At 42.5% G+C, this 18789-nt stretch overlaps 1 protein-coding gene across 1 annotated transcript; it reads right to left on the bottom strand.

The window, feature by feature from the left end:
* Positions 1-1805: 1805 nt before the first annotated feature.
* Positions 1806-14049, bottom strand: LOC137255299 (uncharacterized). Its single transcript, XM_067792752.1, has 4 exons — positions 13735-14049; positions 3613-3782; positions 3134-3453; positions 1806-2086 (listed from the first exon to the last, which is right to left on the bottom strand). Exons 1-4 carry the CDS (start codon positions 14047-14049, stop codon positions 1806-1808), a joined length of 1086 nt encoding a protein of 361 aa, XP_067648853.1.
* Between the last annotated feature and the right edge of the window lie 4740 nt (positions 14050-18789).

Raw genomic sequence — 18789 nt, 5'->3', positions numbered from 1 at the left:
GTAATTTAGCTCCAACTGGCGAGAATCTGACAACTGACAACTGGCGAGAATCTGACAACTTACAACTGGCGAGAATCTGACAACTGACAACTGGCGTGAATCTTGCCTGTTAGCAATATTCCAAACAAATTTCTTTTGGAATAATTATACACAGTTATAGTCGTATAACACTGTATCATTAGTGTGTCAAAACGAACCCTTTGCAAATTAAGAAATAATAACAATCACCCAAACTTTCAATTCTTACTCTAGGAGCTCACTTAAATTTACAATTTAATAAAACATACAGCCGTCATTAAATGTAATAGAGACTACTTTAACTACCTTTGATCGACCTTGCATGTTTATTTTTCTTGAATATATTATGATGTGAAAGTGTGTTATAAATATTTGTTTTAAACAAAACATATACTACAAACAATTGTCTATTAATCACACAGAAAGTTAAAATATACCTGAGAGTATAAGTGACCTCAACACATTTGTATTTCTATATGACTATCAAAATTAGGGAGTTCCCATATTATTTGTTTGCAGTATGTATTCATATAAGCAAGAACACTGCTTTAAGTGTTCGCTCATTACGTCGTAAAGCTGGCGTCGGTTCAAAACTCGTGAAGGTCCAGGTTAAAATCGGGTTTCAGCAATCCATGTGTGTCGCAAGAGATTAACTGGATCGAATGGTCAGGCTGGCTGGCTTCGTTGGTCACTGGACTGTCTGGTGCAGACTCAGTTATTAGCAGTCCTCTGCCATATAGCTGGAATATTGCTGAGTGCGGAGTAAAACTAAACTCACTCACTCACTCACTCACTCTCACTCACTCACTCAAACAAATAAACATTTCTGTCATCAGTTCTCAACACTGGCACAGGAGCCTTATCCGGGTGTTCGCTGAGGCATCACTTTGATGTTAAAACGGAACACAGCTTGAGAATTATAGATGTATATGTACAGTTATTTATATGCCTTCAAACAAGTGTTACATCACTTTCAGTTTTTAGTACTAGGACAATGACTGCCTGTTTTCTCATGTTTCGAACGGGGTTGTTCAGCAGTCTCAGGAGCTATGGTCGCCTACAGGGTTACTTCACCTGTTAAACATGCAACAATCAACATAAGACAGTTATATGTCTTGTTGAGCAGTCTAAATTACCACAGTTGTTTTTAGAAATCCCGAAGTTTCCAGTCTGTATTCTAAATCACCACAGGTTTGAAGAAGAAACTCACTGTTCTTGTTCATTTTTTTCAATAATCGACAATCGTCTTCAGATATTTCTACACCCTGTCTGTGGTACCACGGTTGTTTTAAAGAAGTCTGAGGTTCCTCTTCAGTATTCAACTTACCACATGTGCTTCAAGAAGGAACAATTAGTTCTTGGCCAGAACTTTAAGGCACAACAGATGTTTAATAGCAATCGTTAGTTCCCATTCCGCATTCTAACTTACCACATGTGCTTCAAGAGGGAACAAACAGTTCTTGACCAGAGCTCTAAGGCACAATAGATGTTTAATAGCAATCGGTAGTTCCCCACAAGGAGCCCACAGTTCTAGTCTGTATTTTTAACCACCACAGGCTTCAATAAGAAACACTTAGTTCCAAGGCATCACACATCTTCAGGACTCTTGTATGACTTGCCCAGCGGTATCAATACTGCTAACAATGCACAGATGTTCATAATTCCTGTTCGACAGTCTGACACAATGGCTGTGCGAATTTAGTAGAACCAAGATCAACAGAAATCGCACTCGCTGAAACAAATCGTACCGTGCTTCTTTCGTGAAAGTAACCAGCTCGAGTGAACTGTTATGACGGTGTTGTTGCGCTGAGTTCTGAAAAACGTAAACGCTGAAAATAATCCCCTCTGGAATCCGCCGTCCAGACGCTGAGAGCATCATCCTTTACAAAGGACTGTAGGAAACACCATCTTTGAGCGTAATAGTATTCGTAACTCTTGCACAAGAACACCGTATACTGGACACAGTATTGTTCACACGTGGATACTGAGCTGACGCCGGTGTAGGTTTTGTTGTTGAGCAGCCAGACCACGTATCCTTGAATTCTCAGGAAGGAATCTGAATATAAATCTGAAACAAGTAATAAATGATTTATGGATTTATGTTTATTACATACACGGCTCTCCTTGTCGTAAGAGGCGACTAACGGGATCGCGTTGTCAGGCTGGCTGACTTCGTTGAGACATGTCATCGGTTCCTACTTGCACAGATCGATGCTCATGTTGTTGATCACTGGACTGTCTGGTCCAGAACTGATTACTTACAAACCGCCGCAATATACTGCTTCATTGGCTTGATCTCAACTACTCCACACATGCATGACTCGGGAGGTCAAATGGAACACACGGCAGCTCGAGTCCCGGACCAAATTAACACTTTTGACCAAATTAATCATTTACTTCATGTTTTAACATTTAATATTTAATTGTTTATAGAGTCATATGCTATCTTATTCCGTTTACTAATTTTATAACGTACAGACGTCAGTTACGTCACAATCTGATTCATTGTCGCTACCAATCTCTACAATCAGTTTTTGCTGCTGTTCATAGCCTAAAGCTCGATTTGGAAACATTAAACCATCTGTAGCTTCTTTTTGAAAGAAAGCTGTGACATTGTACACGATGTCTCGTCACTGAGGTGTCAAACGGCGACCTTGTCTCGGCTGTTGGGATATGTTGACATTTGAATGTTAAAGTGAGTGAGTGAGTGAGCGTAGTTTTACGCCGCACTCAGCAATATTCCAGCTATATGGCGGCGGTCTGTAAATAATCGAGTCTGGACCAGACTATCCAGTGATCAACAACATGAGCATCGATCTGCGCAATTGGGAACCGATGACATGTGTCAACCAAGTCAGCGAGCCTGACCACCCGATCCCGTTAGTCACCTCTTACGACTTGCCTTTTATGGTAAGCATGTGTTGCTGAAGGCCTATTCTACCCCGGGACCTTCACGGGTCTGAATGTTAAAGGTAAGAGACCCGACCAGTGAGACGCCGTCACTTAATGCATCAGTATTCAGTAGATCAGGTCAAGCTGAAAAAAATGTAGCTAAAATATTGCCGTATGGGGCGTAAAAGTAAAGTCACTGGTTATGGCATAATGTTATGCTTACCTTCTGTTGTTTTAGGAGTAGTAGTTGTAGTACTGGTAGTAGTGGTAGTAGTAGTAGTAGTTGTTGTGGGAGTAGTAGTAGTTGTAATAGTAGTAGTTGTTGTGGGAGTAGTAGTAGTTGTAATAGTAGTAGTTGTTGTGGGAGTAGTAGTAGTTGTAATAGTAGTAGTTGTTGTGGGAGTAGCAGTAGTTGTTGTGGGAGTAGTAGTAGTTGTAATAGTAGTAGTTGTTGTGGGAGTAGTAGTAGTTGTAATAGTAGTACTTGTGGGAGTAGTAGTAGTTGTAATAGTAGTAGTTGTTGTGGGAGTAGTAGTAGTTGTAATAGTAGTAGTTGTTGTGGGAGTAGCAGTAGTTGTTGTGGGAGTAGTAGTAGTTGTAATAGTAGTAGTTGTTGTGGGAGTAGTAGTAAAAGTTGTGGGAACAGCAGCAGCAGTAGTAGTAGTTGTTGTCATAGTAGTAGTAGTAGTAGCTGTGGGAGTAGTAGTAGTACTAGTAGTGGTCGTGATGGCTGTTGTTGCGGAGACCGTTGTTGGAAATGCTGTGCTTGTACCTGTTCCATTTTTAGGGCGCAGACATACGAAACTTGTTGTTGCCATGGCAGGGATACAGACTTCGCCATACTGGCATGGACTTGGTACACATGCGTGGTCCTAAAAGCATGAACAAGGTAATTAATTGACCACTGATTAGTCAACTGATTGCTTTCTTGATCAAAAGCTGTGTTAGCCTTATACGATTACTTAAATAACACTAAAAAGTGGTTTGCGAAATTAGGAATAAGTGGAATAACGTTTATTGATACTTGCACACCCTTGTGGTGTTGCAATTTGACCATTTGAGCCAAATGTTTCAATAAAGCTAAAACATGGCTGAAAGACCGTGTTGAACTGTGTACGATTTCACAGATAATGTCGTCTATCACGTTAGATCCATTGATTTATACCCGTGAAGGTCCGGTCTAGAATATTGGCAATGTTTGTCGTTTGAGGCGACTAATGGGATTGGGTGGTCAGTATCGCTGTCTGAGTTGACACGTCATCGGGTCCCAATTGCGCAGATCGATGCTCATGCTGTTGATCACTGGATTGTCTGGTTCAGACTCGATTATTTACAGACCACCGTCATATAGCTGGAATATTGCTGAGAGCGGCGTAAAACTAAACTAATTCACTCATTCATTGTCATGACTGGCAACGTTTAGTAGTCCGTTTGGCTCAATGTTTGGTCTGATGTTCTGATTATGATCAGCGTTTCATTGAGTATGTTATGTTTATTTGTTTTCGAGCTACACTGCAATTCATCGGTCCGCAAACGAACTACACCTAAGATCTAATTACTTCCTCGACTGGCTATAAAACGGATCTGTTCTACTGTATGTCACTATACGCAAAACTAAAACTCGCTCCCTCCTGGATTTAAAGACAAAACAGACTATGCAGCAAAGGGAACATGTACTGTATGATCCGTTTGCAGCAAAATCTTTCAGTGAAATGGCAAATGGTCTGAAATGGCTTGACTGTGAGCGTTTCAGGCCACTTTTATCAATATTCCAGCGGGGAGGATGCCATCAATGGCCTTCACATATTACATGGCACGAGCGGTAGTAATTTATCCAGTATAATTTCAAACATATGCACCAAGATGAGGAAATGAACTGAAGGACATCTCGGAACACAAGGGTTGTCTCAAAACTGATCTGAAATATTCTCAATGTCACTGTCTTTGTCGCTGGCAACCAAAAAAAAACAGTCTACTGATGGTTGCATGATGAAAACCGTCAATATGATGCTTAAATTTCGGTCTCAACTTTGTCAGTACACTTGGTTCAAGTGTTTTACCGACATTGGCTAAAGTAAGGTCAGTTTCCTGCACATTGGATACTTTTCCACTGCCAGGCACATTCTGTAGAGTTTAGGTTACAATGAGAAAGTGGCAGTCTCAGGATCTCGTGTCCATGTTACTGTGGGGCAATGTCCACCTTGTGCAAGGGCCTTGTTTTGTTGACCTTCGCAAAGTCATGCAACACAGGTGTGTAACTCTAAATGATAAATCAAATATCAGGCAACTCTATCCAATATATCATGTTGTCTTTTCGTGAGTTCGATGTTGGTACCCGTCTCTCACTTTTACCTCAAACGATGCAGATGTTTCTTGGGGAAGTGCTTGGATACAAGGAACGCTCAGAGTGTTTTTAAAGGACGCAAAGATACAAACTTCTTTTCAGAGAAAAACGTATATATTACGTTTCTTGCATCTTCGCGTTGAAAAAGTCCATCTTTTGGACTTTTGTAGACTTCGAGAGTGTCTTTGATGAAATGTTGGACTGTTTCTTGTAATAAGTTACCCATACAGATCCATCTTCAGTAACCTTTGCTTGTCGTAGGAGCCGACTAACGGAACGGTGGTCAGTAACACTCTAGATACATGTTATCGTATCCCATTTGGGTAGGTCGATGATCACGGGATTGTCTGGTCCAGACTTGATTATTTACAAATCTCAGCCATACAGCTGTAATACTGCGGCGTACAGATAAACTCGCCCACAGACACCTGTAATAAGTTCTTTGTTTTACGTTACCGCTCAGAAAGGTCCGGTAACTCTGAAGCTCCTCTCCCTTATTTTGTGCAAATACGTGTCCTCCTTCCGACGTGAAATATTCATAATAATCATCACAAAACTTCAGTATTGTAAAGAGGGATTGAGGTCATTCTGTACATGACCCCCGTCATATGATGGAATATTGCTGAGTGCGGCAAATAATTATGTATGTTGTGTTATCTACATAGGAATAGCAACAAAGAGAACTTCCTTACACTGCTACGAGAATACCTTAAGATTACGTTTAAATAGCCCATTAAACAAACTATAGAAAATGACGATACTGCTTATGACAGGCTTTTATTGCAGAAAGTACGGTATTGGATTGGCACAACCGATGCGGATATGACGTGTGAATGGCGGACTTGACTTTCTACATACAAGGCATACCCCTTCATACAGTCATTACAATATCGAAATATAGACGGTTGTTTGTTACAACAACCTTTTCTTCTATTAATGCCAATATCTGAAATTATACCGACTGATTTGGTACAGGTCAACTAAACTAGCGGGCAAAAGAAACTTATCACAGGATGTTGTGGCTCATAAAAAGACACCAAGACATATATGACAGAAATAGTAATATTGTTTATTATACAAAATATAACCATATACCAAACATAAAGCAGAATCACTGATGTCCTAATTATAGTAATTTGGACAGGGAATCAAGAATAAGGGACGTGGGGACAAAATGTTACCCAATCACAGATCATTTCTCAAGTGTGTTTCAGGTCACATTGTGGAACTGCCCATGTCTTCAGTAGCTTGTTTGACGACCTCTTGAATCGATCATGCCAAAAAACGTCTCTTCATGGATGACGGCAGTCGCCGGATGACGTCAGCAGGGAATGCTTCCCCAGCACAACAGATCCAAAATAGCTTGGTCGAGCTGCTGTCGATTTGCTGTTGGAGGCTGCTGTTGTCTCAGCTGTCAATCAAGATGATTCCAGAGATGCTCTGTCAGATTCCTACCCGTAGGTCTTATTAGCCAGGGCAATACTTAGATATTCGACGTTGCTGAGGTAGCCTTATACGATCCTGGCAGTATGCGGAGGTGCATTGTCCTATTGCAAAATCAAACCCCTCGGCTATTGAGGCACAAATGGTATCACGACTGATCTCAAGACTCTGTCTCTGCACCTCTGAGCAGTCAAAATTCCATGAAGGATGACAAGTTGTTTTCTGTGCTGACCACAAATCCGGACGCATACCATGACATCACCTCCACCTAAAGGGTCCACCTCTTGGGCACACAGTTTGGCGCCGTTCGCGCACTCCTACTTCTGTAGACACGAACTGGCCCATCATTTCGAACGTTATTTTCGGACTCTCTCCAAATCACTTTGCTGCCACTGGCATATAGTTCGAGTCCACTGTAACCTGCGTTAACAGCGCTGACGGGTCAAGGTCATTCCACGAAAGGGACGCTGGGCTCTGATGCAAGCCATGCAGATTCGTCGTAGTACGGTTCGTCTGCTGAATGGGTGTCCCAAAGCCGTTGCCCCCGCTGACGTCGTCGTAACGAAACTGTTCCGCAGGTGTGTTGCCCGGATGTCGCGGTCTTCTGCTGGCGTGGTTCGACTTGTCTCGTTGATGTTCTTTTTGATACTGCATGCTTGCACTGTTCCCCATCTGAATTTATGCAACAATTGTGCACGGATATTATCAACAAAGTCAATTTATATTGTTTTACGAATTTTTCATGCTAGCAGAAAATTCACTTCACCACTGACTTATGTCTTGCCACTCGACCACAGAATGTGCTTTCGCGAATGTTTTCTGAAAACATTTCACTTTATCAGTGTAGTTACGAAAACGTTGCTTTAGAAGTGATAAGTTTCTTTTGCTCAGTAGTTTATTGTGCCACTTAAGAAGATCTGGGGTTGTTTTTCTAAAGTTAATTCATATGTCATTTTATCCCATTCCATACTGTAAGACATTCGTTTCGGCTACAATCTTACATTTGATCACAACAGTTCGTAAGATGTGACCTACACAATATTTTGGAACCAGGCATGCGCAGTGTGTATGTAATGCCTCCAAGGAGAGGAGGGGAACCCACCATCGATTCTTGTCACTCCATGACAGCGCAAAATACACACGGGTGTTACAATCTCTAAAACGGCATCGTCAAACAACTGAAGCTTATTGTTTTCATCTCAGTATCGGTACATCAGTGTTGGTGTAAGTTTTAATTCTTTCTCAACGTTAGTGAAATCATGCACATGGTTTTCAGTTGCACTAGAACTGTGAGCGGATATGTGGGGTTCAACGCCGCTTGATAAAAGACATGAACAGACAGGCGGAACAGATCGACTGAATACGCCCTGCTTCTCGGAGCAAACAAAAATATAAGCAGTCAGAACATGCTTGTGTAAACTGATGCCAAGCTGACTCCTTTGAGTAAAGGTCAGATTTGGTATAATATTGCGCGAGGAGACGTAGAGTAGAACAGATTCGTTTTGAAGCACGTCGAGGTCGTAATTAGTACATAGGTAGTGAAAGAACAAAATCTTTATATAGCGTAAATCTTTATATGCCAATGAGTGAGTGAATTTAGTTTTACACCGGGCTCAACAATATTCCAGCACGAGGGAACCACTTGTGCTGTACGTGCTCTGGCACAGGTGTCACCCGACTTGTAGATGGCGATGATCAATATCCCAAAAATTCCCACGAAGAACAAACAGCCAGGACTGGTCAGGAATAAACACGTACCTAACCAAATATAGATGTGTAAACATACGAACCTACGTCAACGTATCCGGGACATGTTCATGTTAAACTTACATTTTAATCAGTTCCTCCTGATTTTACTCATTTTTATAGAACATTTGAAAAAAACTTGATGCACATGTATTTTCAAAATGATTAATAAGGTCACGTTATGTCCAGAGGTCACGTGTGGACAGATGGTCTTGGACGAAAGCGACCAGCATCAGTGAGTGAGTTAATGTTTAACGTCACATCGGCAGTTTTTCAACTGTACCGGAGTAGGTAAGTGAGTTGGTTTCGAACCTACATTAACAGTGTTCAGTTCATATAACGGCGTGTCAGTTTGACATGGGTGAAAAAATCAGAGTGAGTATGGTTATATGCCGCCCTTAGCAACATTCCTGCAATACCACGACGGTGATCACAATAAATGGGCTTCACACACTGTACTTAGGTGGGGAATTGAAACAAGGTCATCGGCCAGACGAGCCAACGCTTTAACCACTAAGCTACCCAACCTCCCCTTGAAAATCTAATGGTGGAACCCACGAGTACTGGTGCAGTGCTGGCAAATCTACAAACATAATAAACCCGTGAGGGTCCGGGGTAGAATAAGCCTTCAGCAACCCATGCTTGCCATAAAAGGCGACTATGCTTGTCGTAAGAGGCGACAAACGGGATCGAGTGGTCAGAATCACTGACTTGTTTGACATCGGTTCCAAACTGCGCAGGTAGATGCTCATGCTGTTGATCACTGGATTGTCTGGTCCAGGCTCGATTGTTTGCAGACGGCCGATATATTACTGGAATTTTGCAAAGTAAACTAAACCCACTCACTCACTCACTCACTAGAAACATAATGAAGGCGAAACCTCAAGCACGTGTTTCTGGTGGACTGAAGGGACGGAACAATGCATAACGAGGTGATGTGAAATGGGTTTTAATGTCGATACTAGGGAATATTTCGCTTATGACAACGTACATGCGTGTGTATTGCACACAGCTGCTTCGGTTGTTTTTTTACATGTCGTGCCAACTCTCTGAGATACCACGCTGCAGTTAAGCATGAATACCCCACCCGGACACATTATACTGACTCCAAGACGACCAGTTCTTGTTGTACCCAATAATGCCGAGCGCCAGGCAGGGACCAAAAAGTACCATATTTTAACGCCTTCTGTTATGATGCACCGGGAATCGAACAACCCACCTTCCAGGCGAACGCTGTAACCACTACACCACGGAGGCGGTCCTCTGCATAACAGTGCCGGAGATGACTGAGCGCTCGTCACGCCGAAAACCAGGTTTCGAATCCCCACATGGGTACAGTATGCAAAGCCCATTACTGGTGTCACCCTCCGTGATACTGCTGGAATACTGCTAAAAGCGGCATAAAACTAGACTCGCATAACCAAGCTTCGTTCATACGCACCCGAGAGCATTAGCTGCTCAGTCGTCTATGACGCCACAGTTTCGCGAACAGGAAAGAGCTTAGTCAAAATTTGACACTTCATTAGCGAGTTGTAACACAGTGTGCGAATGCATATTGATTTACTCTTTGTTTATAGTATCGTATTCAAAATAGATACTAACTCACAATTCGCAAACGCCACTTCACCTTCTCCACTGTCAACTAAACGTTCGATAACAATGTTGTCGTTGTGGAATGGACATTTTAACCATTCTATGTTTTCAATATAGATCCTTTCAGAATTTGCATGCAGCAATTAATGTTTGTCGTACCAACAAAGGTGTACGATCTCCCAAGCCTGCGAAACACTAGCGTATTCCTTATTGAATATACCGTATAGTTACGTAATGGTACGACTGCTTTGCGCAAATTCAGTCGTGGGTTCCCGCCCTGTTTCACAAAAACGATCATGGCGCAATCAATGCTTGTCGTACCAACAAGGGTGTGCGATCTGCCTAGGCTTCAAATAACTAATGTATTCTTAAACCAACGTTATACTCTATAGTTACGTAATGTTACGAACGCTATGTGGAAGTTGACTTGTGGTTTCCGGCCCTGTTTCACAAAACGATCATGGCGCAATCAATGCTTGTCGTACCAACAAGGGTGTGCGATCTGCCAAGGCTTCAAATAACTAAAACGATCATGGCGCAATCAATGCTTGACGTACCAACAAGGGTGTGCGATCTGCCAAGGCTTCAAATAACTAAAACGATCATGGCGCAATCAATGCTTGACTTACCAACAAGGGTGTGCGATCTGCCAAGGCTTCAAATAACTAAAACGATCATGGCGCAATCAATGCTTGACGTACCAACAAGGGTGTGCGATCTGCTAAGGCTTCAAATAACTAAAACGATCATGGCGCAATCAATGCTTGTCGTACCAACAAGGGTGTGCGATCTGCCAAGGCTTCAAAAAACTAAAACGATCATGGCGCAATCAATGCTTGACGTACCAACAAGGGTGTGCGATCTGCCAAGGCTTCAAATAACTAAAACGATCATGGCGCAATCAATGCTTGTCGTACCAACAAGGGTGTGCGATCTGCCAAGGCTTCAAATAACTAAAACGATCATGGCGCAATCGATCTATGTTAGTATGGCAGTTATGTTCTACTTATCTACTTACAAGGCCCCGAAGCATACGGTGGCTAGTTCGAATCTCGAATTCTCACTAATTACATTTAAAGTTGTGACAACACACAATTAGACAGAGGCTGATGTCAGTGTCAGGAAACGTACAGTCGGACCCCCTTTACTCGTACAATTTGTTTACACTTGGAAATAGTCCGGATTGCTCGGCGTCCGGTTTACTAAACAAGCAAAACGTACTGACGATGTATATTTGCATTTCTAGCACGAGAAATAGAGGTCGAATAATCTGACAGTCATAACCATTTATATCTCAGTTTTAAATTGTCCTCAGTTGTATATTAATTGTATCCATGTATATTAATTTGGTGTTTCATGATACATACGTGTAGTCATAGCTAAGGCCATTCGTAACTACTCGTGTCATTCCGGCAAGTCTGATGGCGTCTCATACTCCTCTCGTGGCCATGTTCACGGCCGGGTCCTGTTAAAGCGCAAACGGGCATGGTGATGAAAATGGTCTAGTGCTACTATCAAGGAAAGATAACTCTGAATTTCCAAACATGGCTCTAAGAATATCCTACATCCAGTGGGCAAAACAGCAATACGGTCATTACCTTTGCAAATATCTTTCAGTGTTGAAAGTTGTTCATAAGTTCCGCCAGTTTCATGTTTTGAAATGCGTTTTACTACGCTCACTTTGATTGGTTTGCAAAGATTCTTGTCAGTGATGGCGTACGAGACTTCTTGTAGGTCACGGAAAAAGACGAGTAGTTACGAATGAGCCAAAGCGCCACACTATATGTGAGTTAATTCTCTTAGCCAAGGCAGAAACCTCAGATTCATCCTGCTCTGGCTAGAATCCATCTTTAGAAGCCTCAGTCTAAGTAAACTTAGCCCCAGTGTATTTCGTTACACTCCACCACTGAGTCTAACAAAACCTTATGGGAGATCGCGTCAGGTAACCTTTGAGATTGACCAATCAGAACTCAGCTTAGCAAATCGCGAAAGTGGACATTCGCACATACGTTTTGAACTTTTTAGCTCGAAAAGGTTCTTACCCGAACGATTCCGAATGCTATTTAGTGTACACTCGCTTCCGGGTAATGTACACGGCATACGTACAACCATGACAACGGTGAGTAAACAGTCGCTGAAAATGGTGTTTTTCAAGGATGTCATCTTGCGGAAATATTAACTAATGGTAACCATGTCAACAGAAACCCCAGCGCGTATATACTGCCGGTCAAATAATCGTGTTATATGTGGATTTTTGTTTGTGGAGAGATATTTGTCGGTGACCTGAATATTTTGAAAGTCCTTCCGATCCCTAAATAGTAGTCGTTGTCTGATTGGTTAAATCTTATTTAACGGTCTCGCGTTTGATTGGACGGTCACTGGTCGCTGAAAGGTTACCTGACGCGACCTTCTACTAGGTTTCGTTAGAATCAGTGGTGGAGTGTAACGAAATACACTGAGACTAAGTTTACTTAGACTGTAGAAGCCTATGCTTGTGGTAAGATCCGGTGGTCCGGCACGCTGACTTCACACGTCGTGTTATCGTATCCCAGTTACGTAGATCCATATCTATTTGTCATTGTATTTCCTGGTCCAGACTCCTGGTACTGCTTACAGACATATAGACAGATTATTGCGGCGTTACACAACAAACACACAAACTTCATCACTGAAAACCAAACTATTCAGTGGCACAAAATAAAAATCCAACATTCACTCAACAAACACATTTTTAACCAACTATCCAACCAACTAATCAGCCAGTCAAGCTGTCCGCCAACCTGCCCGCCAACCTGTCCGCCAACCTACCCACCAACCAGCCTGCACAATAACCTTTCAACCAACCCACAAACCAGCCTGCAAACCATCCTGCCAACCAGCTCACAAACCAGCATGTCAACCAGCCCACAAACCAGCCTGTCAAACAGCCCACAAACCAGAACACAAAGCAGCCCGCAAACCAACTGCCAACCTGCCCACAGATAAGCCTGACAACCAGCCCCCAAATCAGGACAGCCAGCCCACAAACCAGCCCCCAAAGCAAACTGCCAACCAGCACACAAACTGGACTGACAGCCAGCCCGTTCACCGACCTGCCTACCAGACCACAGACTAGCAAGCAAAGCAGCTCGCAAACTAGCCAGCCAACCAGCCCACAAGCTAGCCCTCAAACCAGCCTGCCCACCAGTCCACAAAGCAGTGGGACCACCAACCTGCCTACCAGCCTGCCAAACAGCCCCAAAACCAACCCGCAAACGAATCTGCCAACCATCCCACACAGCCAACCTGCCAACAAGCACGCAAATCAGCCCACAAACCAATCTGCAAACCAGCCAGCAATTCAACCTGCCAACCAGCCCAAAAACAAGAATGCCAACCAACCCACAAACCAGCCCACAAAGCAACTGACCAAAATTATTGTAAGTGATCATACCTGCGCCACAGTGAGCTGTATTTCCTCATCAGTCAACCCACCTACCAACCAACTGACGAAACCAACTAACCAACCAACCTTTGAAACCAGTAACCAATTTGCCAGCCAGACAGCCAGACGGCCAGCCAACCAACCTGAGAGTCAGCGGAACTGAAACTGGGTGTTCTGAGCGGCGTTTCTGACGTTTTGACTATTTGCGAGACCAATACAGCCTAAAAGGAACATTAGTACTGATATAGCAAAACACACTCGTCACATGACATACCTGGATGTTGGCACTCAGGGCTGGGACGTACAAGTTTCCCGTGGACATCATCAGATCAGTTCCAGTACCAACGTCTTCCGAGTTCAGTTGACAATACTTTGTCTTCACATTCCAATTTACAGACAAACATTTCGGAGAGTACAAGCAAACTCTATGACAATGTTCCAATGTTTTAACTTTCAACAACTCATAACTGTGTGCCGAGAGAATGTTGTCATATGAACCACCCAGATTCAGGATGGTGGTTGGATTGATGCCGTGACAGAAGACGACAATACATTGGAACAGAATCACGCTGGATGTTGTCAACTCCATAACCTTCCGTCAAATGAGGCTTCAGAATCCGCCAACAGCACTTTACCTCTCCAATTTTAATTGGGGGCTCCTCAAAAGCATGCGCCTGCGCATTAGCAAGTATCTGTGTAAACCAACCAAGATCGGGCAAGGAGGAAAGGCGTCCCTGTATGTTTAAATAACAATAGACATAAGAATTAAACGCAACCAACAAAATCATTAACTCCACGCAGAGTGCTCGCGTGCCTGTAATGATTTTCACTTACAGCATGTTTCATGTTGTGACGAGGAAGTGGTAACTATTAGTGTGGGTGTTGGCAGACAATACCCCGACATCTACTTAATATAACGCGACATTGACTGATGACTGTAATTCAATGCTGAAAGCTATTTAAACGAACCATAATTGGGTTCGCTCGAGACATGATCAGATGGACTAAAGTGAACAGTAACAGACTGTTTCGGGACAGTAACAATAATGTTAGCTGAATATTTCCGTAGAAAGGGAAATGTATTCACAGTGCCATGCTTTCAAATAGTAGGAATATTGTTTTGAACGGCATGTGATAGAAAAGACTAAAAATAAAGGGGTTTGTTGTATAAGGCGTTAAAAGCAGATGGAATAGTCAATAAGACAAACAGTGGAACTCTGTTCCAGGTGGGTAGCAATTTTAGTGTCGGCTAGTTAAACAAATCACATTTGATTATAATGTTGACAAAGGCTGTAAATAGTATCCTTTTAAGATACACGCAATTACATCCAATTTCCAAACACAACAGACGCTTCAGCGGTCTACCATGACGATTAAGTGCAGTCTCCTTTTGAGCACATTGCACCTTTTATAGACAAATACGTTTTGTTTTTTATTCTTTGTACGACGTTTAAAAGCTAATTCTTTCTCCTAAATCAAGTGAATGCTGAGTCATATATCATGAGTGTATATCGCACACGGGCCGCTAGGCCATTTACTGATTGATTAAAATAAAGGTTATTTGACCGAAAGATATAGCGGCCTGAGTAGTTGTCGAATTGTCAGGGTTACATAGGTGAGGGTCAGGGTGAGATCTGGACTGACTTGCACGAAGCGATCTTAACGCTACAATGATTGTAACTCCCATTCTTCAACACAGGCGTAAGATAGTCTTAGCGCTAAGATTGTTTTGTGCAAGTGGGCCCTGGGAATTTGCCAGAAGCGCTTGCCTGGAATGAACTAAGTACTGTTTGTTGTTCGTGATTTTGTTGTTTATCAAGCTTTCAAGGTTTCGTTGTTTTGGGTTGTTTCTGTTTTTTCTTTTTTCCTGTTTTTTTTTTTTTTTTTTTTTGCGTGGTTCTAGGGTTTTTTTCTCGTTATATTTCGTTTGCTTTCGCCTGTGTGGGTTTCTTTGGGTGTTTGTTGTTTTGTATTTGTTTTGTTTGGTGTTTTTTGGAAACAGGTCTCTGTTTCGTTTATGTTTTGATTTCATGTTTTGATTATTTATTTATTTTATTTTTTGCTTGTTTTTTTTTTATGTTTTAATATTTTTGTTTTATTTTTATTTATTTTGTGTTGATTAATGCGGATGTCGCAAGGGCTCCGGTTCCGTGTTATAGGATGTTATTTGGTTCCTGTGATTTGAGGTGAAAGGTCCCGATCCGCGTTTGCCTTCTTTGAAAATCTATTAAAATGCTGAGTATTCTGACTTTTACTGAATCTGAATGGATTTTAACGGTGGCTTTGGCGCAAGTGGGCTGCAAATTTACAGGATTCTTGAAAATGGTGCCATTATTTTTTCTATTGCTGTGTACTGCCTGGAGGTCTGTCTTGTACTGTCTTTCGAATTTAACCTTGGGCTACTTTTTGAGGAAATTGTGGATGACTGGGTCTTCTGCGAATTTGTTAAACAACGGCATGAACTCCTTCGTATCCATGATGACAGCTAAGCCTTATCAGCTTCTGGAATGGCTCTTGTTTCATCAGGCCAATGATGGCCCGGGTTCGATTCCCCACATGGGTACAATGTGTGAAATCAGTGTTTGGTGTCCTTTGTGTTGCTGGAATATTGCTGAAAGCGGGGTGAAACCACACTCGCTCAGTCACTCTGGTCTCGTCATAGGTAAAGTTGTAGTGGGTCTTGGCAGGTATTCCTAGGATAATATGATCTGTTTATGAGATGCCTACGTTGCCATTCGGTGCTGGTTGTTGGAGTCCCCTTTCTATCCCAATGATGAATTCATCTGTTTTCATTTTGGTGGACGTTGGTATAAACGTGAAGCTTTTAGCAAGGTGTATTTCTTGCGCTTGGGTTAGAGGCTTGCTGTTCAGGTTGACTACAGTTTTTAATGTAACGTGGATGGTATACCTTCTGGACTGGATTCACCGTTTGTACTTAGGTTTCTGATTTCATCTCTTGGAGCACAAATCAGGTCTTTTGAGCACATATCAGGCGTTTCTGTTGGATAACTTTTGGATCTTGTTGTAGATGGTAGTGATAGGGTTTCCTTCATCTGGATTTTAGTTTGGTCCAGGCTGTTCTGTACATGAACTTTGTGACTTTTAGTCTCCTGTATGAGGCCCCTGAGTAGTCTCGTGCTTGCCTGATGTAGTACTTTGGTTATAGCGTTGTTGCATGTTTGGACAGGCGACTTCAGCATAGGCCTCTGGGATTTATGCTATCTCTGAAGCGAAGTAGAAAGGTGATGTGGTTGTTGGTCCTGCTGATCTTGTGGACGATGCTTTCCTTTGGTACGAGTAATTACACATGAGTGAGTGAATTTAATTATACGCCGCACTCAGCAATATTCCAGCTATATGGCGACGGTCTGTAAATAATCGAGTCTAGACCTAGAATATTTACACACGACGTTTCTGGGTTAATAATTGCCCCCCTCATCAGGTGAAAATCGTGAGGGTTAATTTCTCATCATGTTTCCCAGAATGAGACTTTTGAACAGCAGTCACTCAGGTTATAAAATGTCTAAGGTCAATTGTTCAGTAACTCTTTTGTTTCTAATAAGTTTCCGCACGGCGAGCGGATGATCACTAGTTCGATACCCGGCCGCGTCAAACCAAAAGATGTTAAAATATGGATCTTGTTGGTCCCTGCCAGGCGCTCGGCATTAATCGGTGCAAGGACTGGTCGGTTCTGACTGATCGGTTCGAGCTGGTCAGTATAATTTGTCTGGGTGCGGCATTCATGCTTAAATACGGAACGGTATCTCAGTAAACTAACGCCAGCTAATGTCTACGCTAATACAAGCAGCCACACGTACACAAGCATGCACGTCTTCATTTGAGGGTAAAATCAGAAGTACGACGTTAAACCTCACCTCACCTCACCTCACCTCACCTCACCATACCATTAATATCGAAAGCGATCAAATCATAGCATACCATAACATGCAGAATAAAAATTCTCTCAGATTTATTTATCTATCAGTTTATGTATTAGGGACAAGTGGTTCAAACCCAAACGTTTTATCCTTGTCACCGTTACTAAAGAGAGCATCTGTCGGTGAAGCGGATTTTTCATTACAATATCCCGTCTGTGATAGGCAATAGAGAAATTAATTATGTGTTTAGCGAACCCTTCAGTAACGTCTTGTTTAAGACAACGATAACAATTTACTTACCCGGCACTTATTTAGTGTATCATGAACATTGATCGATCATCCATTGACCATTGATAGATCATTGATTTGAACCTATTGAAACCATTAGGTCAGGGATTACTGGTTGTCTGGTGGTTCTTCAGTAGCTGTTTGTTTTGTGTCAATTTCGTTTATTTCATATCTAAAAATATGACAGTATCTCTGTTTCATGAGAAATACATGTTGATATTAAGGAGAATTGTTAGAAAAGACATTTGTTTTACGTTATATTTTCTATGCCGCTTTTAGCAATATTGAGGCGACATCGATATGTGTGACACCATGAGTGGGTTCCTGCCTGCCTGCCTGCCTGCCTGCCTGCCTGCCTGCCTGCCTGCCTGCCTGCCTGCCTGCCTGCCTGCCTGCCTGCCTGCCTGCCTGCCTGCCTGCCTGCCTGCCTGCCTGCCTGCCTGCCTGCCTGCCTGCCTGCCTGCCTGCCTGCCTGCCTGCCTGCCTGCCTGCCTGCCTGCCTGCCTGCCTGTGTGTTTACTTTTTCCGACTTTACATAGTGTCGTTTTTGTTTTGTTTTGTTTTCTTCCTAGCCATTCAAGGCATTCATTCACACATGAAAACTATACAACGAAACGTCGTGTTTTACAATTAAAGGTGTTGTCATCAATATATACTTGTTCAAACAAGTCAATCTTATTCATGCCTAATAGATTACGCGCGTATGAAATGCGTATACCCTCCTGGCGCAAGCCGTTTAATCACCCTAACTGCGGTAGATATTGAAAGAACTATCACCTTGTAAGGGCTGATTAACCTACTTAAATCTATCCCTACTCATATCAAAGATGCAAAATAGCAAAACATCTACCAGACATCTGCTCTAGCGCCACAACAACAACACCATGATCAAACAGCCCTACACCACAAAAACACTTCAATCTCATCCGTACCTCCGCTACAGTGTATCATAACAACGATGCCACCCCAATTACATCCCCGCTACCCGATAAAAACACCTCTACCCCAATCAAACACCCATACCCTACAAAAATACCTTTATCTCTTTTATTCCTTCTCTACACAATGGCAACAACAGTACCCCCATTACACCCCGCTACGCGATCAATGCAACTCTGCCCCAGTCAAACACCTTTACCCCACAAAACACCAATACCCCATCC

The sequence above is a fragment of the Haliotis asinina genome, chromosome 11 (genome assembly GCF_037392515.1).
Source record: "Haliotis asinina isolate JCU_RB_2024 chromosome 11, JCU_Hal_asi_v2, whole genome shotgun sequence".
Classification (NCBI taxonomy): Eukaryota; Metazoa; Mollusca; class Gastropoda; order Lepetellida; family Haliotidae; genus Haliotis; species Haliotis asinina.
This window is presented reverse-complemented; position numbering and strand designations above follow the sequence as displayed.